At 50.3% G+C, this 27381-nt stretch overlaps 1 protein-coding gene across 2 annotated transcripts in view; it reads left to right on the top strand.

The window, feature by feature from the left end:
- The window catches only part of Synj2 (synaptojanin 2), a 94048-nt gene that overhangs the window by 58422 nt on the left and 8245 nt on the right, over positions 1-27381 (top strand). The window contains exons 6-23 of one of the 2 annotated variants that reach the window (XM_038338793.2): positions 2565-2626; positions 5582-5678; positions 7945-8117; positions 9635-9716; positions 10316-10465; positions 10568-10733; positions 10889-11080; positions 13062-13143; positions 14478-14618; positions 16704-16896; positions 19723-19881; positions 21328-21484; positions 22425-22542; positions 23591-23809; positions 23906-23984; positions 24453-24621; positions 25705-25872; positions 27182-27316. In XM_038338793.2, coding sequence (XP_038194721.1) covers positions 2565-2626; positions 5582-5678; positions 7945-8117; positions 9635-9716; positions 10316-10465; positions 10568-10733; positions 10889-11080; positions 13062-13143; positions 14478-14618; positions 16704-16896; positions 19723-19881; positions 21328-21484; positions 22425-22542; positions 23591-23809; positions 23906-23984; positions 24453-24621; positions 25705-25872; positions 27182-27316 — 2542 coding nt within the window. The remainder of the gene's footprint in view (positions 1-2564; positions 2627-5581; positions 5679-7944; positions 8118-9634; positions 9717-10315; positions 10466-10567; positions 10734-10888; positions 11081-13061; positions 13144-14477; positions 14619-16703; positions 16897-19722; positions 19882-21327; positions 21485-22424; positions 22543-23590; positions 23810-23905; positions 23985-24452; positions 24622-25704; positions 25873-27181; positions 27317-27381) is intronic. The other variant, XM_038338794.2, reaches the window with a different exon arrangement.

Raw genomic sequence — 27381 nt, 5'->3', positions numbered from 1 at the left:
TACAGAGGGGAATCCCACATCAACAATACATATCTAGAATTTGGCATTGTGTTTAGACTCACATTGCTCACAATGGTAGCTGTGGCTAATAATAGTAGAAACAAATGGAGACTAGTACAGCCATGTTGGGAGAAGTGTGGCTGTATGTCCTGAAGCTGGCAAGAGTTCTGTCTCCTTCAGAAGGGCTCAGATGTAGCCGTGGAACACAAAGAGCATGTCTTTGGCTGTTTCTGTGCTGTGCCTCACACTGACAAGAAGTCAGAAGTCCTAGGCACACCGATGGGGCATTTTCTGTGTACACTGGACATTTGGGATCAGATGTAGCCCTTGCCTTCAAGGAGCAAGGGACAGGCACGTGACAGTGTCACACGAGTAGAGATGTGACAGAAGAAGGTTGAGATCTGAGCAGCAGAGAAAGAAAGTGTTGTCCTGGCCCAGGCATGTAGAAGAGAGACCACCCAGAGGCCTAGAAGGGGTCCTTCAGGACTTTTGTCTAGGTTGACTTGGGGATTAGAAAGACTCGGGCAAGCGAGGCAACGTAGGCAGAGGACCGGCAGGTGCATCATTGTGAACCTTGAGGCTCATATCTAGGGAATGGCACTACCTTCATGTTTGGGATCCCAGGTGTGAGTCAGTTTTGAAGTCTGCTGGTGAAGATCTGATTTGTACCATTCGTCTGCTTCTGTCAGCATGGCCGCAGCACGGCCAGTCGGGAAGAGCGGTGTCATGGCTGGCTGGTAAGCTAGTAGAGCTGTTGCCACATGCTAGACCATGGCCGTAATGAGAACCCCCAGAAGTGTTCCTGAGGAGACCCCGACGGGAGCTGCTGAGATAAGCATGGTGCCAGCCTCTGGGTGGAAGCGGTGGGCACCACAGAGCCTGGAGATGCCACTGCTCGTGGTCACCAGGGCTCCTGAGTGCAAGCCGAACCTCTGCTGTGACGCCAGAAGCTGTTCTTGGGGTTGGGACTGTAACTCAGTTGTGTAAGCTAGGGGATTAAATGGAAAGTTTTAGGGTTCAGGCGAGGATCATTGGTCCTTTAGCCAAAAGGAAGAGGCTGAGGTGAAGGAGAAGGGGGGGGGGGACTAAGAAACACAGGGTGAATGGAGATCTTATCCCGCCCATTGCAGCTCCTTCCTGCCGACATACTTTCTCTGGGGATAGGTGATGCCGGAAAAGACTGTGTGGTGCAGTGTTAGTGGCCCGGAGCTGGAGGGAAGACTAGCCGAGTTGGAGATGGCAGAGACAGGGCACAGGGCTGAGGAATGCAGACTAATGGCTCTCACACTCTCCCATTCCTATCCAAAGCTCTTGCCGCTTCAGAAGATGGAGGTTCACCCTGAAGCCGTGATGTCAGAAGTCCCAGAGCTCCCTGCAGCCTTGCACTGTGGGTTCAGCTCCAAGCTGCTCTTGCCCTGATGTGCCCTCGCATACTTTTGTAACCAGAGCAAAAGGGGTTAGCAAGAGACAGGAAATGAGTCAAAACCTGTGCTGCCAAACCACAAGGGCTATGCATCTAGGAATCAGCTGGAGGCTGCTGGAACACACATTCCTGACTCCACCCTCAGAAATACGGCTCAGCAGATCTGAGCTGGACCTGCCAACTTAGCGTTTCTAACTTGTCTCCAGGCGACCACACTTTGGAACCTTTTGGCCAAGACTCCATTCCTTTCCACCCATTTTCTACCCTGGTTATTCCTGTGTGCATCTCGGAGTGTGTCCTTGATTTCCCTGTGTTCCCAAGAGTGGGTTCCTTGTTAGCACTGATGTTACATTACCATCGTGGCATGATCGAGATAGTTGTGCCCATCCCGTTCCACTCTGGGCTGGACTGCGCTTTCTCTTGCTGTGCTCTGGCTTTCTACCCACAGCCTGTCTTCCCCTGCAGTGGTAGAGGGAGCACAGATGGAGAAGATTCTCGTGCCACACTGTGGAGCTGCTAGTCCTGGTGCAGTCTCCACCATGTTAGGCTAAGTTGTGCAGAATTGCTAAAATCCTTTCACCGTTTTCAGGTCTTTCTGAGGTGACCATAGCTAGATAAGAACCACCTAGGTTGGGGACTCGGTTTCCTCACTGTGTTCCTGACTGGGTACTCAGTGACGTGTTGAGTCAGCACTCAGTAACTAAGCAACGTACGGCCTAGGTGATGTTTATAGCAGAGCGCTCTGGAGCCTGGGCCTGGACCCTCAGCTGCCACCTATTTAACAGAAGGGACTTCAGGCTGGGACTCAGGGAGACAGGCAGACCTGTCCAGTACTGGAGCTGTCACAATAGCTTCTGTGAGGAAGAAAAGAAACGGGAGAATTTTGCTGGCATGGCCTGCAGTTGCAGAGACCTAGGGATGCCAATCCTTGCAAGGTTGGGAGCATTGTTAGCAGAGTCAAGGGAGCCTGGCCTTAGCCTGCCCGAGCAGGGAATGAGCCACAGAGATGACCCAGCTAGTGCCACATGCAGCATGACTATAGAGCTAGAAAGTCATCGTCTTGGCTCAGTGAGCATCATCGTCATCACCATCATCATCATCATCTTCATCCTGATCATCACCCTGTTCTACCTTTCTGCAGGTTGGCTCCCATCATCTGAGACTACACAGAGGCCTAGAGGCCAATGCCCCTGCTTTCGAAAGGTAAGGACCATGGGTACCATCCAAGACCTTCCATCCTCCATTCAGATGGCAGGGCAAGGGGCGGGACAATGAAAAGGGGAACCCCAATCCCAAATCAAATCTGCCTCTTACTTTCTTTGGTCCTTTACCCAAGAAAGGAGTTTATAAAATGAGATTTTTTTTTGCTTGTTCTCAAGTCTCCTTGAAAATGAATTCATCAATGTGTAGGTAGCACACTATAATTATTTTATCTTATTGCTCCTGATTATTAAGGGATAATCTGAATTATATCAGCACTATTTCTGGTTAAAAGTAACATATTAAGATTTTTTTAAGTATAGAAAGGTGTAAAGTAAAAGAACGTGCAAACTCCCAAGTCTCTCTCAGATTTTACCCATTATCAATTATTTATGTATCCTAGACAAAAAGCTTTGGCATATACATTTTATTTTTTTTTTAAAAAAAGCAATTAGACTATAACATACTGTTTTACACCCTACTTAGAGAAAACTATTGCCAGCCTGAGCTATTTATAATCTGTACTTGAATAGTTAATAGCTCCTTTAAAAGATTTTGTTTTTAAGCCGAGCGGTGGTGGAATATGCCTTTAATCCCAGCACTCAGGAGGCAGAGGCAGATGGGATCTCTGTGAGTTCAAGGCCAGCCTGGTCTACAAGAAGTAGTTCCAGGATAGGCCCCAAAGCTACAGAGAAACCCCATCTCAAAAAAAAAAAGAAAAACATTTTGTACTAATTTTTAAGATCTTAAATTTCACAAAAGTTATCAAAAGTAGCCTTAAGTACTGTATCCATTCCTCCTGAAGCTTCATTGAGCTTTGCATTTGCTTATACACTTTCTGAAATCCACATTAATGCTGGTAATGTGAGCACCCCAGGGACTCCCTAGTTAGATGCTATAAATGGCAGGCTTTTTTTTGTGTGACACGCTCAGGTGTTGTAAACATGACACACGCAGAGTCACTCCGATCGACTAGATTTTCCCAGGATGTATAAGTATAAACTGAAATTCTAACAAGGGGCAGGCAGTGTCCTGCTGGGTTTGTTCCATCAGAGCCTCCCTTATGCCAAAAAGGCACATCTCCTTACAGACATGAAAAATATCATCTTATTTTTAGACTAAAGGGAAACAAAGGGAAATCCCTTCTCAGCTGCCAAGCTCTAGCCTCCTTTAGCGACTCTTTAATTCCTGCAACTTCCCTGCTCAGGGATAGGAGCTGAATTTTGCAAAGGAGAGAGCCTAGGGTCTGCTCCGGAGAGTCAGCTTTGGTGTCAGGAAAGGACAGTAGCTGAGCTGTCCTCCTCCTTCTTCCTACCTTGGGATTTGGAACCCTCTGAGAGGAGACACAGAGGTCAGACAGGGAAATCAGTCCCATATGGACCTTATTCCTGAGAAGCTGCCTGGCAAGATGTGGCTTGGATATGTGGCTAGCATGGGACTCGGCCACCCATGATAGGCACAACCAACAACCCAGCGTACCTCATTGGAGACAGGACATATGTGTCTGACCTTAGGCAGAAACTGGCACATCTCTGGGAAATCCCTAAGAACAGAACCTCCAAGTCCATCTCTTCTGGTCCCTTCCTTGGGCAGCCAAGACCCTCCCTGTAGTGGAACTGGTGGTCTTGGAGAGAATTTCACCCTTCACTGGGGTTAACTAGTCTGCAGACAAGCTTAGATAAAACTACCCACTTTTAAATCTTTCTATATCACGTGATGTCCCTCGACACAAGCTGAAGAATGTTTTTTATTCTCAGGCTAAAATTAGTTCTTTATGAAGTTAAAAATAATTATATTTATAAAATAAATGTCAGAAAGTAAATTGTATAAATTTGGAAAAAAAGAAAAGCGTTAAAAGAAGAAAAACAAATTTATCATTCTTCCCACTTTTAATACCACAATGTATATCTTTCCATATATTTTTTTAACATGTAAAAATTTTCATTTTTCGGGGCTGGAGAGATGGCTCAGTGGTTAAAAGAGCACTGGCTGTTCAATTCCCAGCAACTACATGGTGAACTACCTGTAATGAGATCTGGCTCCCTCGTCTGGTGTGAAGTTGAACATGCAGGCAAAACACTATAATAAATCTTTTAATTTTTTTCATTTTTCTATGTTTATATGTAAAAATATTCTAAATTTACATTAAAAACTTACATAGAAAAATTACACTATTAAGTTCTATTTATGTGTGATTTTTGCATTGTATTTTCCTATTTTTAAAGCCACAACGTTGAAACATTGCTAAGATTAAAATTATTAAGGCCCTTCTGCTAAGCAAGTCAACTCATGCCTGTTATCCCAGCATTTGAGAAATGGAGGCTAGGAAATCAAGTGCTCAAGGCCATCCTTGACTGTGTAGTGAGACCTGCCTGGGCTATATTAAACCCAAGGAAAAATAAAGTTACGTTTAGCGAGCTTGGGATAAAGATTAAGAAATGGAGCCTCTGTAATGTTTGAGGTGTGGACTGCATGGTTTGTGACACCATCTAATTGGTTTTCAAGGTGAAACGTAGCACCTGGGAGGAGGTTGGCCTCTGAGGTAGAGGTTGAAGTTCATCCCCAGGGTTTCTAATTAGGAAAAGGAGGGACAGTCACGGGAAAGTAGCAGCTCTGGGTTGACTCTGGAGGTGGCTGTGTTGTGAACCCTTATGGCCGTTCACAAAAGGTGGGGAGCATTCTAGGTGGTACTTTATAGGAAGGCCAGTACAGCTTCATCTAAAGTCTCACATGCTAAACATTACTGCCCCAAACCTCCATTCAAACAGCCTGGACTGACTTACACCCCGTGAGTTTCACATGAGCGGTGAAGGTAGCCAGGAGGAAGGAGGTTTTCCTCCCCTGTATGCTTGGGAGTAAGGGGCATGGCTGGTCCCAGACCTGCAATGCTGAGATGGAGGTGCAGGTTGCCCAGCCTCGGGTGCCATGGAGTCACCGCCAACCCCAATACCATTGCAGGCACATGGTGCTTCTGAAGGAACAGTATGGCAATCAGGTGGTCGTGAACCTGCTGGGAAGCAGAGGTGGTGAGGAGGTGCTCAACAGGGCCTTCAAGGTAACGCTCGCTCACCTTCCTACCCAGCCGGGGGTGGGTGGGGAGGGGCAGAGTCGGGGCCTGCTCACATGGTAGCACAGGCAGCCCTGCTTGCAGGAGTGCTCAGGATAGGTAAGTACCCTGTGTAGGTTTTTAGAGCCTAGCGCTGGATGACTGACTTAGGCTCTTGATGCTTTCAGTTTAGTTTCTAAGAGCTGAGGGATGGGAGAATGTGTTCAATCTAAACAGAACTGTTTCCCCGAGCTCCACATGGGCAGAGAGACCTCCCATGCTTCCTCTAAGAGGTGTTCTTTAGGCCAGAACAGAAGGGAAGCCTAGTACTAGCCCAGCACCTTGGAGGCCCCACCTGCCAGCACCCACAACATTTGTGCTGAGTTGCTGCTGAGTCTCTTGGTTCAAAGCAGACCCTGTGTGGTTTCCTTCTGCCTGGATGAACTTCAAGTCTCATGTTTGGGTTGCCAGGCGAGGCCATGTGCCAGCTCCTAGTAGGCTCCTTCCAATTTTTGGGTGCCCAGTTCAGAGCAGAGTGGATCCCGACAGGGTGAGGAAGCAGAGAGACCTGCTGACTCCACTCAGCCTCTCACTCAGCCACAGGACCCACGAGCTGACGGTCTTCTATTGAAGATTCAGTGAACTGAGACAGCCTTCTCCACCCTGCCGAGACTCCACAGCCTCTGCTTCATAGGAAAAGGCTCTCTGGGCTTGTTAAATTCAAAGAAGTCCCTTGTGGAGACACCCTAAGGTCACTTTGGTAGAGATGTGACCTTTGTGACTTCCACTGCCCCCCTAACCCTTGTCTACAGGAAGCCAAATCCAGCCTGAGTGCCATTTGTCTCTACTTAGAAAAGCTACATGCGGGGAGCAGGAGTTCGCTGGCTTCCAGTTGTCTTTGGCCAGACTTGCTTTTCCTGTTTAGTTTGTTGCTATGAGCAACAAGCTCAAGAAATATCTCCTCCCACTTCTCTTGGCAGCAATGCCTACTGCTTATTTTAAGGAAGGTGAGGGGAAAGGGGCAACAGAGAAAATCAACCTCAGTATCTCTCTCCAATGAAAAAACGCAAATCTTTCATGCTATAAAAAGGACACGCCAGCCCCTCCTCCAGCTGGTGGCAATGCCCTGGCACTGGAGGTAAGGCCTCCTTTCTCCCCAGAGGACAGAGATGTCCCAGGAGTTACAGATGGTTCCTGAACAGGTAGAATACTACTTGGAGACAGGCCATGGCCCTCTTTCCTGAGCTTCCCTTACCAGAGAGAAGCCAGGGCCTAGTGGGCAGCCTGGGTCCCAGCCGTTATCATTCCACAGCTGGGCAAGGCCACCAAGTTCTATTATTTGCATAGGCTTCATTTTCCCCAACAAGACTTTCTTGAAGGTGGCAGAATGTATCCATTTGCATTCCGGCTGGCTGGAGCGATCCAGGGTCCTCCTAGTTCTTTGGAGCTCTCAGAACTTCTGGATGGGCAGGTGTAGTGGTCCAGAGACAGGAGGCTGAAGAAGGCAGGCAGCCTGTCTCCTACTCCAGGGTGCTTTGGTGAGCAGGCTGAGGAAGTTTGCCAGGCTAGGGAGGCCGTGTGGGGAAAGGAGGCCTCACCTCTGTGAGGCGTGTCCTGACCCACCCATAGCCCTGATAAGTCTCTCTCTGTGCCCCCACCTTCCTCCTGGTTGACGCGTCCCTCCCGTGTCCCCCACCTTTCCTCGGGGTCAGGTGGGGCAGCATCTTCTCCGTCTTAGGCTACACCTCTCTGCACATCCTGCCAGTCATCTTAGGCTGGAGACTCAACTATTGCTGAGCCCATCCTCCTCAGGCTGGTGCCTGTCTGGATGGGGCTGGTTACCAGGGCAACAGGAGCTAGATTATGAGCTACATGGTCTGCCACATGTCGCTGTTCTTGAGGGCTGGGCACTTGGGCCACCTGAAGAACAGCTCTAACCTTCCCTCACCTGGGCCCCAGGAAGAGTGGGATGTCCCCCAGAGAGACACCCCTGCTGTGGGCTCTTTTGCCCACGGGGGACCTTCTGCTCTTCCGCAGGCAAGATGTTCTTTGAGTCCTCTGTGCCCTTCAATCCCCCACCCCCACCCCCCAGGCTTTTGTCTTATGTTTCCCTTTCAAGGTCAGGGCCAGTCTACCAGCTGATGTACTCACTCTCGTGGGCGACAGTTGGTGACCAAAGCACCCAAGCCACCGGAGGAAACCACCAGCACCACCTTGCCTTTGCTTCCCGTTCCTTTCTGTCAGCAGGCTCACACCCTCCCCTTTCCCTTTACAGAAGTTGCTCTGGGCTTCTTGCCACGCAGGCGATACGCCTATGATAAATTTTGACTTCCATCAATTTGCCAAAGGCGGGAAGCTAGAGAAATTGGAGAACCTGTTGAGGCCTCAGTTAAAGTTACACTGGGATGACTTTGGCGTGTTTGCGAAGGGCGAGAATGTAAGTCCACGGTGAGTCTCGGTGGGGGCTGTGGAGGCTGGGGGCCCCTTAGCTCATGCACCTCAATGGCAATCATCTCCCTCCCTGACTGACCGGCCCCACTGTTGTTTCCTGAATCATAAGCTCTGTGATGTTGGGATTCTGAGGCCCCAATCTTCTCTCCTCCCTCCTCTGTAGTCAGACACATGCTTCTGAATTTAGTGAGAAGGCAATGCCTGGTTTTCTGGGAAAAGACGTGTCTGAACATAAAGGGCTGTATTCCAGCCTTGAAGTCAAAACTGGTGATGTAGCTCAGTGGGTAGAGTGCTTGCCTAGCATGCATGGAGCCCTGGGTTCAGTCCCAGCATGGAGCAGTACTGAGTGTGGCGGTGCACACCTGTCACTCCAGGCTTGGGGAGTAGACCTAGAAGGGTTAGAAGTCTGAGATCATGCACAGTGAGTTCTAGCCTATCCTGGGCTACCTGAGACAAAAACAACCAGCCACAAACCCAACCAACCAGGCAAGCAAACTCCCCCTCCCTCCCCGAGCTCAGATGACATGACATGACTTAGCCACATTGGGACAGGACCTATGAAGTGAGCGGGTGCAAAGCCACAGTGCTACGTCACTGGGCTGTGAGTCACCCTGTTCTGAGTCGAATGCAAAGGAGGTCCAGCTTCCTCAAGCCACAGTCCGTCATCGGGAGTTCTCAGGTGTCTGAAATCACTTCCTCACGGAAACTCCCTAGTCCCTCACTGCAGACACGGCCACCGTCACTCACAGACACATGTGGAGCTGTGAGAACATCCAGTGAGTTGAACAAGGCCATGCTCTGCCGCCTTGTCTCGGTTCTTACTGTAAAAGGTACCTATTTATTTATTGCTATGATTTCCACATTTTTGGGCTTCTCTTGGGTGATGTCCCTGTTTAACCTCAGTGCCAAGGCAATGCCTGGCTTTACAAACGCAAGACAGTAAGGCTATTCCATGCAGAGGAAACACTGGGTGCCTTCAGACAAGGGTTGCAGTGTGGTGGTGAAGGGTCGCCTTAGTGAAACAGCGGCATGCAGGTGCCACTTGAGTTACGGTGCTGTCACCGTCTGGATAAACCCATTCTGTGTGGAAACCCCCATAAAACTGCAAAACGAAAGGTTGAGTTGCACCATCCCGAGTTTGCCAGCCTGTGTATATTTACCAGTGTGTGTTTTTAAACAGAAGCATGCAAAGCAAGGTCCTTATTGAGCAGCTGATGCAGTGCCAGAGACTCGGGTCTCAGCTTCTCCCAGGAGTCTCTGCTATGGACTCTCCATAGGCACTGTAGGATGTCATCGTTGTAGATAGCAAGAACCAGCTGTGCTTACAATGATGTGGGGGTGTGGGCTGCTGAGAGTCTGCCTGTCAATTCTGCAGTCCAGGATCTCTGGGGATGGGTGCTGGGCTGCTGCTGAGATGCCAGGGAGGAGGCAGGGGCCTCTCTTGTGGAGTAGGTTCCCTCGGGAACAGAGAGACCCAGGCCATGTGTAATCCTTCCATGTCTCCTGGCCCTAAGTTTCCAGAAAGGCACTCTGCGGATGAATTGTCTCGACTGCCTAGACAGAACCAATACTGTACAGTGCTTCATTGCCCTGGAGGTGAGTTCCTTGGGCCTTTTCTGTCAAGTCTTGGGCTGTGGGTAGGGCAAGAATTTCTTTACTGGGCTGACTTTGCAGTGATAGGTCAGGTGACAGGGATTGGGGAGGGAGCATTTAGAGTGGTTTCCTCGGTGGCTTCCTGCTTGTACCACTATATGCCTTTCCCTGTCATAGACAAATTTATATGCATGCAGAGATGCGTCCCAGACACTGGGTGTGGCCCAAGGGCTCCATGCGCCCTTAAGAAACTGATATTCTATAAAGAGATAGTCCTGACTATCCTCCAGAGCCAAGGCAGTATGAGACTAGCTAAGACGACTGGTCCCAAAGCCTGGAGAGGGACTGCCTGTGTGCCACTGTGGCCCTACCTGCCTGGCTGGCCTCTGTGCCACCTATTGCCCCCCCTCTCCCTCCCAACAGTAATGGCACCAAGCAGTCAAAGAGGGGCTGGGAAGATGGTCTAAGCCAAGTTGGAGTTGGGGTGGGGGAGGGGGCTTCTCTGCAGCTGATGTTCCTCGTGGGCAGTCTGATGAGTAAGGTGCTCATTTGGAGGCACTGGAAGGTTTCCTAGTGATAACCATGGTTGGTTTCTCTCCCAGGTCCTTCATCTGCAGCTTGAGAGCCTGGGGCTGAATTCAAAGCCCATCATTGACCGCTTTGTGGAGTCCTTCAAAGCCATGTGGTCTCTGAATGGGCATGGCCTAAGCAAGGTGTTCACAGGGAGCAGGGCCCTGGAAGGAAAGGCCAAGGTAGGGCAGGATGATGGGAGGACAAGGGAGAGACAGATTGAGGGAGCAGGAATGAAAGCCCCCCCCTTAGATCCCTCTCACCGAGTGTTTGTGCCCACGCAGGTGGGGAAACTGAAGGATGGGGCCCGATCCATGTCTCGTACCATCCAGTCCAGCTTCTTTGATGGGGTGAAGCAAGAGGCCATTAAGCTCCTGCTGGTTGGGGATGTCTACAATGAAGAGTCCACAGACAAAGGAAGGATGCTTCTGGACAACACAGCCCTTCTGGGTAATGCATGCCCATCTTTGCCTGGGCTGTCCACAGCCTTGAAGGGCTGGCAAGGCTTGTGAGTGGCACCTCCGACAGACCACCCCTTGGACAGCATTAGAGGGTCCCTGCAGTCTGGGCTGCAGGAAGAACGCATCTTTTATGCTTCCTAACAGTGACACCCAGGATCCTGAAGGCCATGACAGAACGCCAGTCAGAATTCACGAATTTCAAGCGGGTCCAAATTGCTGTGGGGACCTGGAATGTGAACGGAGGGAAGCAATTCCGTACCAATCTCCTGGGCACAGCAGAACTCACGGACTGGCTTCTGGATGCCCCCCGGCTCTCAGGAGCAGTGGACTCTCAGGGTGAGAATGGTAACTCGGGAAAGGCCAAGCAGGGCTCCCCACAACCTGTCACAGCAGCTCAGCTTGGCACGCGTTGCCTTGTAAAGTTTGGTACTGGTATTTGCATTTTTCTTTATCCGTATGTTTAAAAGCACCACAGTCTCATCTTCTAGAATGTTGGCTGGTGGTATTACGTTAACTTCAAGACGTCTTTTCTTTTCCAAGTACTTGGAGGGGTTTTCGGGGAGTCGTCTGCCTTTCTTTAAACATGCAGAGATTTTGTGGTCCAGGGTTAACCGGCAGGATAGTTGTCATCTGTAGCTGTGGCCTCTAGGCGGCTGCCATCAGGAACCGGCTAGAGCAAGGCATGAGGAAGGTGTTGGGCATTGCTGCAGTCCTTGTTCTCCAAGCCCACGCTGGCACAGACAGTCCCAGTCTGGAACTCTGCAATCCTAAATGCTAGGGCAGCTGAAACTTTTCAGTACTGCTGTGACGTCACATGGGGGTGGGGACATGGTGTCACAGGGGAGAGTGTTCCACTGCTGATCTGCTATGATTAGTCATAGTCGGAGCACAGCAAACTGCAGATGTGTAGAACTGTGTGCATGTGCATGCGTGTGTGCATGTGTGTGCGCGTGTGCGTGTGTGACGGTGTACATGACACAGATGAATTCCTTGTATAGAATTGGGTGTCATCCCCAAGATATCTCATTGCCTGTGTGCAGATAGTCCTAAATCCAGAATCTAAAACTCCTCTGTCCTAAGCATTTGGCAAGATTACTTAGCTTGCAGCAGCGTTCATGGAGGCCTGGCGGCTTCCTGCATCCCAAAACAAAGAACAGGTTCACACCTGGGTGATAAGTGACTCATGGTTTAATACAGGTGGCCTCTCTTGTCACATACCCATGTAACCCTCACCTCAGGAAAGGAAAGGGTCAAGGTCTACAGTTCAGGGTCACCTTATCTGTGGTGGTTTGTGTTAGTATCGTCTGAATGACACCAGAGGTAGCCCAGTACTGCCATGCCATAATGGCCCCCTCCTTCTGCCTGGATAATAGGGTGTGGTTAAGCCAGACCCCAATGACAGTCTGGCAGCGATATTAGGGGGAAGATGGCTTTAAGATCCCTAGAAACCCACCAGGCTCAGGATAAAGGTGCATTTTGACCTTACTGTTGCCGACTAGCTCAGAAAGAAAAGCTGGTATTTAAAGAGCAGAAGAAGCAGCTCTATGCTTTCAGCCCATTCAGCTACGGTACCATGTGCCCAGCAGAGAAGAACACGGAGAGCTGGCTGGATTTTCTCTGCAGAGGCTCCTTCCTCCCTGGCAGGAGCCACATCACCTCCTGCATTTGGAACACTGTCTGCTCTTGATGGCTCGGGCACACATCTGTCTGGAGAAGTGCCTGGGGGGGGGGGGGTCCCGTAAACGGCCGCAGGGATTCTGTGAAGCAGTGGCCTCCTTTGTAGAAAGGAGGGGCAGCTCCAGGCTCACTGTGCTCCGCAGCCAGGCGTCTCCTGGGCAGTGTCTCCTGGGCAGCCACCCCCAGGTCAACCTGAAAAACACTGGGGAGCCACAAAATAAATAGGAATGTTGTTGTCCCTGGTCACTGGCTAGAGAGACTTGTCACCAGGAAGGCTGAGAGGGCACTGTTCTTTTGAGGGACCAGACTGAACCAACTGTTTCACTCACGGTGTCCAGTTTAAATGCTACATTACCTGGTGACATGGCAGTTGCTGCCCCTTTGTAGAGGGAGAGCCAGAGGTTCAGAGAGGTTCACAGGCTGCTCCAGGCTGAATACAGGGAAGGGCAGAAGTGGCGTGAGCTATCAGCACAGGAGGGAAGTGAGGGCAGGCTTTGGTGCCTGGAGCCCTGTGAGTGGCCAGGTACAGTGGGTTCCAGCAATGAGCAGGCACGGGCACGCAGAAGGAAAAAGACTCTGTGAAACAGGAACACAAGATCTGGCAGTTCTGATTTCTTTGCTCTCTTGCCTTACTCCCCAGGTGATGGCAGCCCAGCTGACATATTTGCTGTGGGGTTTGAAGAGATGGTGGAGCTGAGTGCGGGAAATATTGTCAATGCCAGGTAAGGGGCCAGGCAGGAAAAGCAAGGTATCTCTAGACCAGATGCCTTGCCAGGATCAGGGCTCCAGGTATCCCTAGAGCCAGCCTGTTTCTGGGCCAGCAGCCCATGGCTCTGACTGTCTGGGTCCTCCTGGCTACATTCCCTGTACACACTGGCTGATGGGGGCTCTGGTCCTCTCTTCCCTGCACACACTGGCTGATGGAGGTTCTGGTCCTCTCTTCCCTGCACACACTGGCTGATGGAGGCTCTGTCCTCTCTTCCCTGCACACACTGGCTGATGGAGGCTCTGGTCCTCTCTTCCCTGCACACACTGGCTGATGGAGGCTCTGGTCCTCTTTTCCTCCTGACTGAACAAACAGAAGGAGGCACTGGTGTGTGTCTTTTGTGAAGTGTTCCAGCCTGGGTGTTGTGTTATGGTTGAGTCATGCTGTCTTGGGGGCAGGGAGCATTTCAAGGAGATTGCCTGGGAAGAAGTGAGGAGGATTAGGGCCCTGTGGTGGTTGCTAAGAAGTGCCCCCTCTTCACGCCAGGCAGAAAGGGGGAGACTCCAAACTACTGGATCAAGACTTACTATAAAGTCAACCAGACATTCACCCTCCCTAAGTGACTGTCTTATTTCAAGGAACTCTTTAATTTTTAAGATTGTACATATTTATTATGTGTGTGTCTACGCACATACCAGTGCATCACAGCACCATGTGGAGGTCATAGATGACTTATGGGAACTGATCTCTCCTTCCACTTTGTGGGTCTTGGAGCTTGAACTTGGGTTGTCAGGTTTGGTGGCAAGTTCTTTTACCCACTGGGCCATCTCCTCATCCCTGAAGGAGCTTTTAAAATGAATAAAGCAGGCTCTGGGTGGTCTTAGCAGAAGATCCTTATTGAGCTTGGGTGTCAGGGACCTGGGGAGCCACTGTGGTGTGTGAGATACAATCAGAACTGGGCCTGGTGTCGCAGACCTGTCACACCAGCTACTCAGGAGGCTGAGGCAGAAGCAAGATCCAGGCCTGCCTGGGCTACAGAGTGAGTTCAAGTCCAGCCTGGGCTCGTTAATGAGTTACTGTCTCAGAAAGTGAAAAAGGGGTTGCTGTTGCTCAGTAGTAGTTTCCTGGCCTGGCATGCACAATGCCCTAGGCTCAATCCTCACTACCACCAAAAACTCAAAAATAAAGCAAAAACATGTTGAAGTTCGTGGGAGGGATTGATGACTGGCACTCGTGTTGCTGGTACAGGCAGCGTGAAATCAAACCTGTAGAAAGTCACAGGGTGGGCAGTGGGAGACGGGTGCTTCCCACCAGCAGCCTGAGGCATCTCCAACTTCTTTGCATTCTCAGCACCACCAACAGGAAGATGTGGAGCGAGCAGCTGCAGAAAGCCATCTCCCGCTCCCATAGGTACATCCTCCTGACCTCGGCGCAGCTGGTGGGCGTCTGTCTTTATATCTTTGTACGCCCCTACCATGTCCCATTCATCAGGTAAGAGCACGTAGTTTATGAGCATCTGAGGACGCTCGTGAGTCTGAGTTTTGTTCTGTGACTTCCTCCCATTCCCCCTTCCTCCGACTCCAGCAGGAAACAGGACTTGCCTTTATTCTCAATACACACAGTGAGTCTCCTGAGGGAAAAAATAGGCTTGAATTGAATATTGTCTGGCAATTAAAAAGCCACCAGGGGAAAATCCTAACTCAGGAAACTGGCCTCCTAGGAGGAGTCAGGACCGATATCAAGCAAGCTCAGGCAGGGCGAGGAGCGGGTGTCTCACTCACTTTTCCCATTCAGGAATGCTCTGAGCAAGTGCTGAGCGGACTGCTCCGGGAATCTCCAGTGAGTTGTCTCTGTAGAATTCTAGGTGGAATCCATTTACCTCGTCATCACCTCTCTAAGGTGACAGCTTTGTAAGTGTGAGGAACGGTTAACCTCAGGAAATGGGTATTTCTAGGAGACGGTGTGTGTACTTAGACACTGGAGTTCGCCTTTTTCTGGCTTTCTCATCCTCTCCTGTTGCCACATGGTCTTGCTGGTGGCCTGAGGGTGACTAATTGCTAGTGAGTATCCTGAGACCTGGCCAAGCACCTCCTCCTTCTAGGGAGGGCCACTTGAATGCCCTATGGTGGCCCTCAGCCTCTGCATTCATTGTCTTCTATTACCTTAGAAACACGTTCAAGACCCCACCCCTGCCACTGTGGTTCTGGGACAGCCTGGTCACGTCCCAAGTTTAGTAGAAGTCTGGGTAAAGGTTCGCAATAAGTCCTAGGGAGAGGTGAGGTGGAGGAATGGCAGATGTTCCTAACCTGCCTGAAGACTTCCCACCTTGCCCTCAGTTTCCTGCCCTTTGGCCTCGTGGCTGTTTGACCCAACCCTTGGGCGGGTTATCACCCCCAGCTTGTCTCCCAAGTCACAGGTTTAACAGCAGTCTCCAACTGTGGCCTGCTCACAGAAACATGAAGTAACTGACCATCTGGTCTTGGGGCCCTACACACTGATGTTGACAGAGACTGCTTGTTCGTTCCTGGCCACCCAGACTCAAAATAATCACAGAAACTGTATTAATTAAAACACTGCTTGGCCAGTCATTTAAGTGTATTGATAGCTCTTATATCTTAAATTAATCCATTTCTATTAATCTGTGTATCACCATGTGGTTGTGGTCTACTATCTGGCATCTGTCTCCTACAGCGGCTATATGGCTTCTCTTTGACTCTGCCTTCTTTCCTTCTCTGTCTGCTTGGAATTCCCACCTTGCTCTATTCTGCTAAGCCACTGACTAAAACAGCTTTATTCATTAACCAATAAAAATAAATACATATACAGAAAGACTTCCCACACCACACTGATGAGCTTCCCCAGTGCTTTTGGACAAGGGCATTATGAGACCAACTCTTAGGTCAGCTTTAGGCCTGTTTCCTGGTTCTCAAAGTTGTCCATCACGAGAGCTGAGGGATATGGGAGGCACAGCAGGGAGACACCTTGTGTCCTGGTTAGGGTTTCCTATTGCTGTGAAGAGACCATGACCACAGCCACTCTTATAAAGGGAACATTTAACTGGGGGTGGCTCTCTTCCAGTTTCAGAGGCTCAGTCCATTATGACAGGGGAGCAGGGAACATGGTGGCGTGGAGGCAGTGTGGTGCTGGAGCTGAGAGTACTTCTTGCAGGCAACAGGAAGTTGACTGACTGTCACACTGAGGGAAGCTTGAGACAAAGAGACCTCAAAGTCCTCCTCCACAGTGACACACTTCCTCCAACAAGGCCACAACTCCTAGTAGTGCCATTCCCTTTGGAGACCATTTTCTTTGAACCCACCACACGCTCGCTGCTTCTGCTGGGGAGAGAATGGGGCAGACACAGGAGTTTATGTCGGTAGCCTCACAGGATACTGGTGGAGGACCTGACAGACCCTTCTTACCTGACAGAGATGCCTCTCACTCAGGCTGTGCTCAGCAGTGAGGACTGTTGACCGCAGTCATGTTGATCTCCAGTCTCTCAGCTACAGGCCCTTCCCTGTGATCTCATAGGCTCATATCTTCCCACAGCCCACAATGTGTGATATTTTTGTATTACAGGGATGTGGCCATTGACACCGTGAAGACTGGCATGGGGGGAAAGGCGGGGAATAAGGGCGCCGTGGGCATCCGCTTCCAGTTCCACAGCACCAGCTTCTGCTTCATCTGCAGCCACCTGACGGCCGGGCAGTCGCAGGTGAAGGAGAGGAATGAAGACTACAGGGAGATCACTCACAAGCTCTCGTTCCCCGCGGTGAGTGGCATGTGGGTTGGCTGTGTGCTGGTTGCGCACTGGTTGGCTGTGCACTGGTTGGCTGTGCACTGGTTGACTGTGCAGTGGTTGACCGTGCAGTGGTTGACCGTGCAGTGGTTGACTGTGCAGTGGTTGACTGTGCAGTGGTTAGCTGTGTGCTGGTTGGCTGTGCACTGGTTGGCTGTGTGCTGGTTGTACACTGGTTGGCTGTGCACTGGCTGTGCACTGGTTGGCTGTGCACTGGTTGTGCGCTGGTTCCTTGTGCGCTGGTTGGCTGTGCACTGGTTGGCTGTGCACTGGTTGGCTGTGCGCTGGTTGTGCACTGGTTGGCTGTGCAGTGGGTGGCTGTGCTGGGCCAGCCGGCTCAGTTCTGCCTCATGTGGCTTTCTAGACTGCTAAGAGGAGCCCCACCCTCACCCCCATCACCCCCATGAGAATCTCCACCATGGGGGAGGGGAGGTATGATGTCATTCTCGGAAGAGGGACTGAGTCCTCTAGTGTCCTGTCACCTCCTACCTCATCTTTCTAGAAGTCCTTGGGCGACCTAGCTTTTCTTGGGTGCACTTTGGAGTGTTTCAATTCAGATGATGGAAGAAAATCAGTGTGGTCATGTGAAGAACATTTGAATTCAAGTAGTATGGCTTCCTTTTCGTGGTGGTAGTGTGGATTTTATTTTCTTCTGATACACACACACACACACACACACACACACACACACACACTGGCCGTTTCCAAACTGGCCAATCCTGACTGAAAAGCCTTAGTCCCCCAACCTATCTGCCCTGAGGTCTCCAGTAATACATACCACACTGCCCTCTAGTGACAACCTAGAGATTTCCATGCTGAAGTCAACGGAAATCTATTTATTTTCAAATTTAGGTTTTAGTGTTCTCTTTCCCACATAAAGATGATACCCCCAGCACCTCAGCCTGATGTGTGGGCTCCACTTGCTAGACAGAAAGGTATGACTTAGATGTCCTTGCCACAGATCCCTCCAGCTTCCTGGAATTCTTCTGTTGGACAGATCAGTTCCCTGAGAGAACAGGGCCTTTAAGACTGGCCTTCCCAAGGAATCGGTGCACAGCAAAAGTTCTGGTTCCATTTATAAGTATCCAGTTCCTCGCTGTTGTTTTTATTTCTCAAGTTAAAGAAGAAATAAGTTAGGGAAATTTTGATTTGTGTGCAATTCGCTCTTTCTTACTTGAAAATGGGAACTTTGAAACAGTATACTCTGGATGCATTCCAATAATTGAAAGTTTTTCTATATGGTCTTTCTCCTCCTCCTCCTCCCTCCTCCTCCTCCATCCTCCCTCCTCCCCCCTCCTCCTCCACCCTCCTCCTCCCCCCCCCCTCCCCCTCCCTCCTCCTCCCTCCTCCTCCCTCCCCCCTCCTCCCCCCTCCTTCCTCTCCTCCTCCTCTTCCTCCTCCCTCCTCCTCCTCTTCCTCCTGTAGAAAGAAAAGTTGATGAACTTATAAACTAGTTCTCTGTACTGGTTGTGTGGATTACAATAGCTACTGACCACAGGTAGCTATTGAAATTTAAATCAATTTAAAATCACTTGCATTTTGCCTTAGTCAGTCTTCTGTTGCTGTGAGAGACACCATGACCTCGGCAGCTCTTTTAGAAGAAAATGTTTAATTGGGGCTTGCTTATGGTTTCAGAGGCTTAGTCTGTTACCAGCACGGCAGGGAGTATGGGAGAATGCAGGCCGACATGGTACATGCAGATCCACAAACAGCAGCAACAGAGTGACACTGGGCCCACCCCCAGTGACATATTTCCCTCTACAAGGCCACACCCACTCCAGTAAGGCCACACCTCCTAATCTTTTCAAATAGTGCCACACCCTAAGCATTCAATTTTAGGAGCCTATGGGGGCCATTCTTATTCAAACCACCACGTTTGGCTGTGTTCAAAATACTTGGCCTGTACTGGCCTTTGGCCAGTGGCTACATCAGTCAGCAGCGTGGAAAGCATTTCCGCTGCCACAGAAAAATGCGTGGCTTGGTCAGGGCCATCTTAATTTGTCCGTACCATCAGTGTGAATGGAGAAATCTGAATACCATAGTAGGGGGAGAGCTGGCTTCCGAGCTAAGTAGACCCAGGTTCAAATTTCAGCTATATCATGTACTAGCCTTGCGTCTTTCCGTGAGTTACACAATTCACACACAGAGGGAGGGGTCACCTTAGTGTCTGCTGCGTGTGCTCTGTAAGGATAGGGTTCACTTGGAGCAGAGCCCTACATCACAGCAGCCGTGCTGGTCCATGTGTCACAGCTACTGTCGTTGTGCTGGGAGGAGCTCTGGAAGGACTGGCTGGAGGTGATTGGCTCCTGCTGGGCAGCATGGGAGGCAGGGGAGTGACGTAGAAGTCTACAGTACTGCAGGCGGTTCCTTCATGCTGAGCATCTGGGAAACACCTCTCAAGATTCAGACATAGGAGGAGCGCAGGGACAGAGTGGCTGTTGGTATAGTGCTTTTCGAGTGGTTTGAGACTTTGTCTGGACCGCTCAAGAGCACTGTTGTATAAGATAGAAAAGCCGGGCTGAGGATACAGCTCCTGTTCATCCTGCACGGTGTACACCTGGGTGTGGAGGTGCACTCCTGTTACCTTGGCTACGTATCCTGGGCTGCATGGGGGCACTAACTCAAAAAATAATTAAAATAGAGAAGCAAATTATGTAAAGGTTTCTTGGAAAGTTTATAGGGTTAGGTAAAAATGAGACACTCTGTTAAAAACTTAACATTTTAGGAGAAATGCCCCAAGACTTGTTCCTTTCCCCTCCCCCACCTGCCTCATACTTGGCAATGTTCTTTACAACTTAGGGGCGAAACGTCTTTTCCCATGATTATGTGTTTTGGTGTGGCGATTTCAACTACCGCATCGACCTTACCTACGAAGAAGTCTTCTATTTTGTCAAACGCCAGGACTGGAAGAAACTTATGGAATTTGATCAGTTACAGCTACAGAAGTCAAGTGGGAAAGTAAGTTGTACCTTTAAGGTCTTTTCCGTAACTGTAACGGTGCCAAGTATCGTCTACCAAATGCAGGTACTCCCATGTTAAAATGTGAGTGGCCTTAGCGCAGGCTCTGATGGTGTAGAAAACACACGGGGTTTTCTGAAGTGAGAAAAGCAGGACAGTACAGTCACACAGCCTGCTGAACACAATTAGGCCCTGGCTGGTCACACACAGGGTCCCTGTATCTTGCTAAAGCTAAGAGGCTGCCTCACAGTGGGAGGAGTGAGGGGTACCCACTTTCCTGACCTCTAATGCACAATGTCCTGTGCTTTTAAACAGATGGAGTCAGCTCCTCTGAGGCTCCCCAGAGAGGGTCTGTGCTCAGCCTGGGTCATGGTTGTCTTCTCGTGTCCCCTTTGACACGTCAGAGGGACCACTGTGTTGGAGGTGTTGAACACTGGTGTGCGTGGTCTACCTGAGCCAAATGCACTCATCGATTTATGCACTTGCGGTCTTTGTAGGGATGTTTTGCTTCTGGTATCAGAAACTACAGTGTGACACTTTGGACTCCGCTCATAATGTTTGGTGTTGTCCCTTGTCGGCGTTCTCCCTCACAGAGTGCACATGTGCTAAACCATGAACCATGTTTCTAAGGTCACCAAAGGCATGGCATAAATGACCCAGGTTCGGGTACAGAAGTGGTTTTTAACCTGTGGGTCAATACCCCCTTGAAGGTCACAGAACAGTAGCAAAATCACAGTTATGAAGTATCAATAAAAAACTTTCATGCTTGGGGGTCCCCACAGCATGAGGAACTGTGTTCAAGGGTAGCAGCGTTAGGAAGGATGAGGACCACTGGGCTATAGACTTGTCTTCAGCTCTTTAGAGCTAGAGCAGCCAGCTTCCAGGTGCCCATAGCTTAGCCTCTCCGGCTAAGACCATTGCCTACTTTCAAAGTCCCGATCTCTTGGCAGCCAGTATGTGAGTGTGCCCTTTGTCTTCGAGAATGCGGCCGCTTTAATGCACAGGAAAGAGAGATGGTATCTCTCCCTCCAAAAAAAACGAGACTCAGCCACCGTTTTGAAGTTTGTTCTAACTGTGAAGTATGCAGATGAGCCTGAGCCGTATCCCGCTGCTAATCTTTTCTCTGCCTCCACCTAATTCTCTGCTACACCAAGTGAGGGAGCCTTTGCTCCAGCCCAGAACACTGGAATGCCCAGATGAGCACAGCGACCCCTGTCCTGTGATCCCTTCTCTGTCTCCAAGAGTGACAGAGGTGACTGACAGGGATGCAGGGGAAGAGCGAGGTACCATGATGGTGTGGGCGTGTCCAGCTATTAAAAGGCATTTATGTCCAATATTAGACATATTTACAAATACAGATTCTACTACTTTTGCGAACACTTTGGAATGCACCTCTTTTTTTTTTTAATTTCTGAAGTTAGCCTTGTGATTTCTTTCTCCGGATAGATTTTTAAAGACTTTCATGAAGGAACCATTAACTTTGGACCCACCTACAAGTATGATGTTGGATCAGCTGCCTACGATACAAGTGACAAGTGCCGTACCCCAGCCTGGACAGATAGGGTGCTGTGGTGGAGGAAGAAACATCCGTACGATAAGACAGGTGAGTGCCCTGTGTCTGCCTGAGACAAAAGGGGGCAATGAGAACTAACACGGGGAAGAACCAGCCACTCAGCCCGGGGGCCTGGCCGTGTGAGTCACATTCTTCTCAGTGAATCAACCACATGATACCAAATCATTCTGGATGTCACCATCTTTGAGCCACCTCTATGCTGGTTCTGACTCTAGATCATGGCTGCTCCCACCCACCCTCTTCCCTTTATCCTGGGGCGAAAGCAGAGCGAAGTCATGGGCTATCTCTCCCCACTCCTGACACCACTTGGATACTTTATCAAGCCCATTTGCTTTAACCAGATTCTTACCTCTTAAAGCCTCGTTTCCAAATGGAACATGAACCAGACTAAATTTTTTTAATTAGTTAATTGTGAAGTTTATTTTGAAGTCATTGATGCCTAGAAGGGAGGCGAATCTCATTAAAGTTAGAGCGCCTGCAATCTAGAACACAAACAGGCTCTCCACTTTCCAAGAGAGAGGTCTATGGAGACTTCAAAACCAGGAAACTGGAGCCACAGGTAGAAGAGAGATGTTTTCTTTCTGGTTAGTCTGAGAACATCTGCATGCTCCAGGAGTACTGAGAGGCAGGGCCAGACAGTTCTGGCTTCTGAACCTCAGTGTCTCTCACCGTGCAAAGACTGCAGGTCTCAGAGGCGGTGGACTGCTGCACCCTGGTCCTTAGCTTCAGACATGAGCAGGGGTGGGGGTGAAAGTGTGCCATAGTGTTTTCACCCCAGCCCCAGAGCATCCCAAGCCAAAGTTCAAGCCCAAGGGGAAGGAGTGGGGGCTAGGGAAGCAAAGGAGCCTGAGCCAAGGTGGTTAGGGGCAGAGATCTTTGCTGCAGGCAGTCATACTTCCATTCGTAGATATTGATATGGTTTTGTGTCTCCTGTTGGCTGTTGGCTTCTTGAATGGAACTTCATGAACAGCTGGAGAACTCAACCTTCTAGACAGTGATCTAGATGGCGACACCAGAATCAGACACACCTGGTCTCCAGGAACTCTCAAGTACTACGGCCGTGCGGAGCTGCAAGCATCTGATCACAGGTATGGCCCTGGCTGGTGAGAGCATTGGCTCCACTTCTGCATAGGATCCCGACACACGTCCCTGTGAGGATTGGAAGCAGTGAGTGTGTGTGTGTGTGTGTGTGTGTGTGTGTGTGTGTGTGTGTATGGGCAGGATCTGTGCACCCACCATAATTAATGGTAATAATTGTTAGCATTTTGTCATTGCTCTATATCACAAATGATGTCATTTATGGAAATTTCAAAGATACAACCTGCACAATGTTGTATCTTCAGTGTTCCCAGCCACTCCACTGCGCAGCTGGCTTTCCCGTTAGTTTTCAAGCTGGAGTCCTGTGCAGCTTACAGATCTGGTCCACTCATCTGCAGCCACCGTCCACTCTAAGCAGAGCCATGGGACTGACCTACTCACCTGTAGATGACACTTTTCATCCAGTATTTGCATTGTGGCAAATACCGTACAGTTTTTATTTCTTGGGTTCAGGTTGTTAGACACTCCGAGATGTCATTTACCCTCAGCCGCTGTGGGCTAAGAACGGAAGGAGACGGCAGATGGCAGGGAGAGGACAGTCTGGCGGTAGCCTCTGAGGGGATTTGCTAGCTTGTGGAACACCTTGTAAGAAACGGTAGAAGGGGGCAGCATAAGACGATACAGGCGTGTGCGTGTGTGGAGGTTTAATTCTCCTGCAGTTGCTACCAGACTGTATAAGGTTCTTCAAAGGAAGGAAGGAGGAGGAGAGTGGCAGTCCTGGGTCGGCTAGCGAGTCAGCACGTTAGGCCCCGGTTCTTTTATCCCTCCCCTTAGCAGTGTCAAGGGGAAACAGTCTTTGTGGGAATCTTTATCCTAATTTCTGATGTTTCCTTAGAAATGAGCTCTATAGACCCAAAGAAACCATGTGTTGAGACTCCCTGCATGGATTGCCACCTAGTCATGTCACGAGCTTGTGCTCCAGCAGAGTGCAATGCCTAGGGCTGGCAGTCCGGGTTCATGAGCTAACAGCTGGGTGGGGGGGATGCGACACTGTCTAGGCCAACGCTCTCCGCCGTTTCCTCTTCCCGTCTGACGCAGGCCCGTGCTGGCCATCGTGGAGGTGGAGGTGCAGGAGGTGGACGTGGGAGCCCGGGAGAGGGTTTTCCAGGAAGTGTCCTCTGTCCAAGGCCCACTGGATGCCACCGTTGTTGTGAACCTCCAGTCGCCAACCCTAGAAGAGAAAAACGAATTTCCCGAGGACCTGCGCACAGAGCTTATGCAGACTTTGGGGAATTATGGGACAATTATTCTGGTCAGGTAATCCACCCCTCAGATGTATGTTCTGGGGTGTCCGTGGGGTCCGGGAGAGCCACATTAAATTTCTTAGTATTAACTGGCTAATCCTTATCACAGGATCAACCAAGGGCAGATGCTGGTGACTTTCGCAGACAGCCACTCGGCTCTCAGCGTGCTAGACGTGGACGGCATGAAGGTGAGGGTCTCACAGTCACACTGTGGCGCAGAGCTGGCCCGTCCCCATAGTTACATGGCCTTGATTTCCACTGCCTGTGTCGGCACCATAGTGTGTCTCCACTCGGATTCTCCATCTGGGTCTTGTGTCTTGGAGCTGGCCTGTCCCGCTTGCAGAAGCTGAAACTGGGGTTCCCAGTGGGTTTCCGCTCCCACCTAACGGGGAGCGCTTCCCTCCTTTCTCCTGAGACTGTTTTGGGGCGTGCAGCTCACAGTTAGTTCCATTTTGTTGTGATCCTGGTTTAAATTTGCACAGAATGAAAAGCCGGAGGTGTTCGTCCAATTTCTACCCCAACCAAATGAGTGTGAGCCGTACTGAGCTCACCTGGGTTTCCTTAGCAAATTGTAATGAATGCACAGTTTGGGAGAGAGGAGCTGTGACCTAAGGAAACTGGTGACTTTTCTCTGTTCCCGCTGGCTGGCCTCCCAGGTGAAAGGCAGAGCCGTGAAGATTCGACCGAAAACCAAAGATTGGCTGAAAGGCCTGAGAGAGGAGCTCATTCGGAAGCGCGACAGCATGGCCCCCGTGTCTCCCACCGCCAACTCCTGCTTGCTGGAGGAGAACTTTGACTTCACAAGTCTGGACTATGAGTCAGAAGGTGAGTGACCCTGACAGGAAGAACAGGCAAGAGTTCTAGGGATGGGCGGGCCTCACCCAAAACCCTACCTCACAAAGGCTACTGAGGACACGTGGAGTGTGGAAATTGTATCTGTGCAATAGCGGTGGTTCGCACGCGTGTGTTCCAGTGCTCACATATGGAGATGACGCGGGGAACTGGAAAGGGGCAAGATGTCCTCGTGTGTATTAACAGGCTTAGAGGCTGTTAGCAATGGGCGTGAACTGAGGTGGGAAGCTGGCCTAGGGACCTGGCTCCCATGGCTGCCAGAAGAGTCTCATAGAATTCTTGTGGTAGTTACGTTGGCTTCACTGTGTCCAAATTCCTTTATAAGGGAGGAATTCTGCATTTTGGTTCACAGTTCGTAGGTCCATAGCTGTCTTCATTAGGGTTCCTACTACTTTGATAAAACCATGACCGAAAGCAACTTGAAAGGAAGGATTTGTATCAGCTTGCAGCTCCACGCCGCAGTCCATCTCTGAAGGAAGTCAGGCAGGAACTCGAGGCAGACGCTGTGGAGGATGCTCCTTACGGGCATGTTCCCTGGGACCTGCTCAGCTTCCTTTGTTATAACATCTAGGACCATGAGTCCTGGCCAGGCCCTCCCACATCAGTTAAGAAAATGCCCCCCCCAGACTTGTCTACAGGCAATCTTCCGGAAGCATGTTGTCAACTGACATCCCTCTTCCCAAATGACTCCGGCTTGTGTCACATTGACACATATCTAACTGGACAATAGCCTTTGGTTCCATTGAATCTGGGTCTCCGGCAAGGCAAGAACACTGTGGTATGGGAGCTTGTGAGAGTGGCTACTCCCCTTCCCCCAGGGCACAGGAAGCAGAGAGAAAATACCAGTGTCATCCTATTCCGGTTGGGCCTCCAGGCCTAGGGATCTGCACGAGCTCTTCCTCCCTCACATCCTCTCTGGTCGCATCTGCACAGACATGTTCTCAAAGGCATCCACAAGCCAATCAGATTGACAGCCAGCAAGACAGTCCCGCTGGTTGAAGGCCGGGCTGCTTGCTGCGCCCTGATGACTCTTGCGCAATTTGTTCTTCCTCAAAGGGGATGTTCTTGAAGACGACGACGATTATTTAGTGGATGAGTTTGGCCAGCCGGTGGTCTCAGACGGTGAACTTGGTGGCGACGACTCTTCCGATACCATGAGCTCCTCAGCCCCTGCCAGCAAATCTCCAGCACTGACTAAAAAGAAGCAACATCCGACGTACAAAGGTAGCCCCTCCCCCGCTTTCCCAGGGTAGGGTTGGAGCAGCGTCCCCTTTTGCTCTTGAAGGTCTGCTGTCAAGTGCATAGGTCCCAGGAGAGGGTCCTCCAGTGTATAGTAACAGAGCTTGGCCCTGGGCAGGCTCCACGTGACACACACCTGTTTCCTCTAGCTCTTCCATTCTACCGGTATTTGTTTGTGAAACACACCTACCCAGAGATGTTGGTTCTGTGGCCTTTATGTACACAAGGGGCCACATCTCTCTGGAAGCTGATTTGACATTTGTGACTTTGTCCCCCAATACTTTTCGAATAATCAGAAACTCCCGAAGAGACACAATCAGTCTCGACACTTTGATGTCCTTCTTCAGTCATATGATGTCATATTATACAGTTTAGAATCAAGGAGAGCAAAGGGGGACATGGGGGATGAATTCATATCCTGGGTTAAATGGTCGAGTGTGAGATTCAGTTGACTGATCCATCCAGAATTCCCCACCTCCCCACCGTCAGTCACTCTGTCCCTAACTAGAGAGAAGCGCTAGCCCACAGGATCCTTGAGCTAGGGCTGGAAATAGAGCGTGCTGACAGGGAATTAAGGCGTTGCCTTGTCAAGAGAGGTCCAGAGACCCTCGTGTCCCTTGGATTAGATAATGGTCCCCGATCTGATCGGTAGCTGGCCACTCTAGCGCAGCTGGTTGGTTTTAACCTTTGGAATTGCTGAGTCTGCCGTAGAGACTCAGATTTGGCCAGGTGTGTGGGACAGTGTGACACAGACAGTGACTGACACAGGTCAGCATCTGCGACCTTTGCACTCCTCTGGTCGTCTCTCTTGTTCTTCTCAGAGGAATGTCCCAGGCCAGTCATGGCGTCCAGCACTCAGGAAGTGGCTAGCTGAAGCTCCTAGTATCCACGAGCTTGTCACTGTTTGCCCTGCTAACAAACAAGGGAGACTTCTCAGCTTCCAAATCAGTAGAAACATTTTAGAATGAGGAATTAAGCTCCCTTCCCTATTGAGGGAGGTGAATTTTAGTAACTCTGGTTTCACTGTGTCGTTTTAAAAGGAAATGGGTCTACACATTAAAACATACCAGGGTTTCTCCAGTCTGGTAAACCAGGCCCAGAGTTCGCTGAATGTTCCAAGCAGGCATTGGGCATACCCTCCCACCCCCCCACCCCCCGGCAGAGGGCTCTCACGTCTGAACCGGTCTAGCTGGGTATCCCATGGCACCTCCTTTGGCGTGCTCTGTGCACAGAGCCATTTCTGAACCTTGCGTTGGGAAGAGACCGTCTTTCTCACAGCTGCCATGTCCTCCAGACGACGCTGACCTGGTGAAGTTAAAGCAGGACCTGGAAGTTGTTGGGGATTTTCGCCACCGTTCTCCGAGCAGGTCCCTGTCCGTCCCCAATAGGCCTCGGCCACCTCACCCACCACAGAGACCCCCCCCTCCAAGTAAGACTTTGCTTGCTCTGAGCTTGCCACCATGCCTGCTGGAAATTAACCACACACCTCCTGCT

This window comes from Arvicola amphibius, chromosome 8 (genome assembly GCF_903992535.2).
Source record: "Arvicola amphibius chromosome 8, mArvAmp1.2, whole genome shotgun sequence".
Taxonomy (NCBI): Eukaryota; Metazoa; Chordata; class Mammalia; order Rodentia; family Cricetidae; genus Arvicola; species Arvicola amphibius.
Note: the sequence above shows the minus strand (reverse complement) of the source record. Positions and strands in the feature narration are given on the sequence as shown.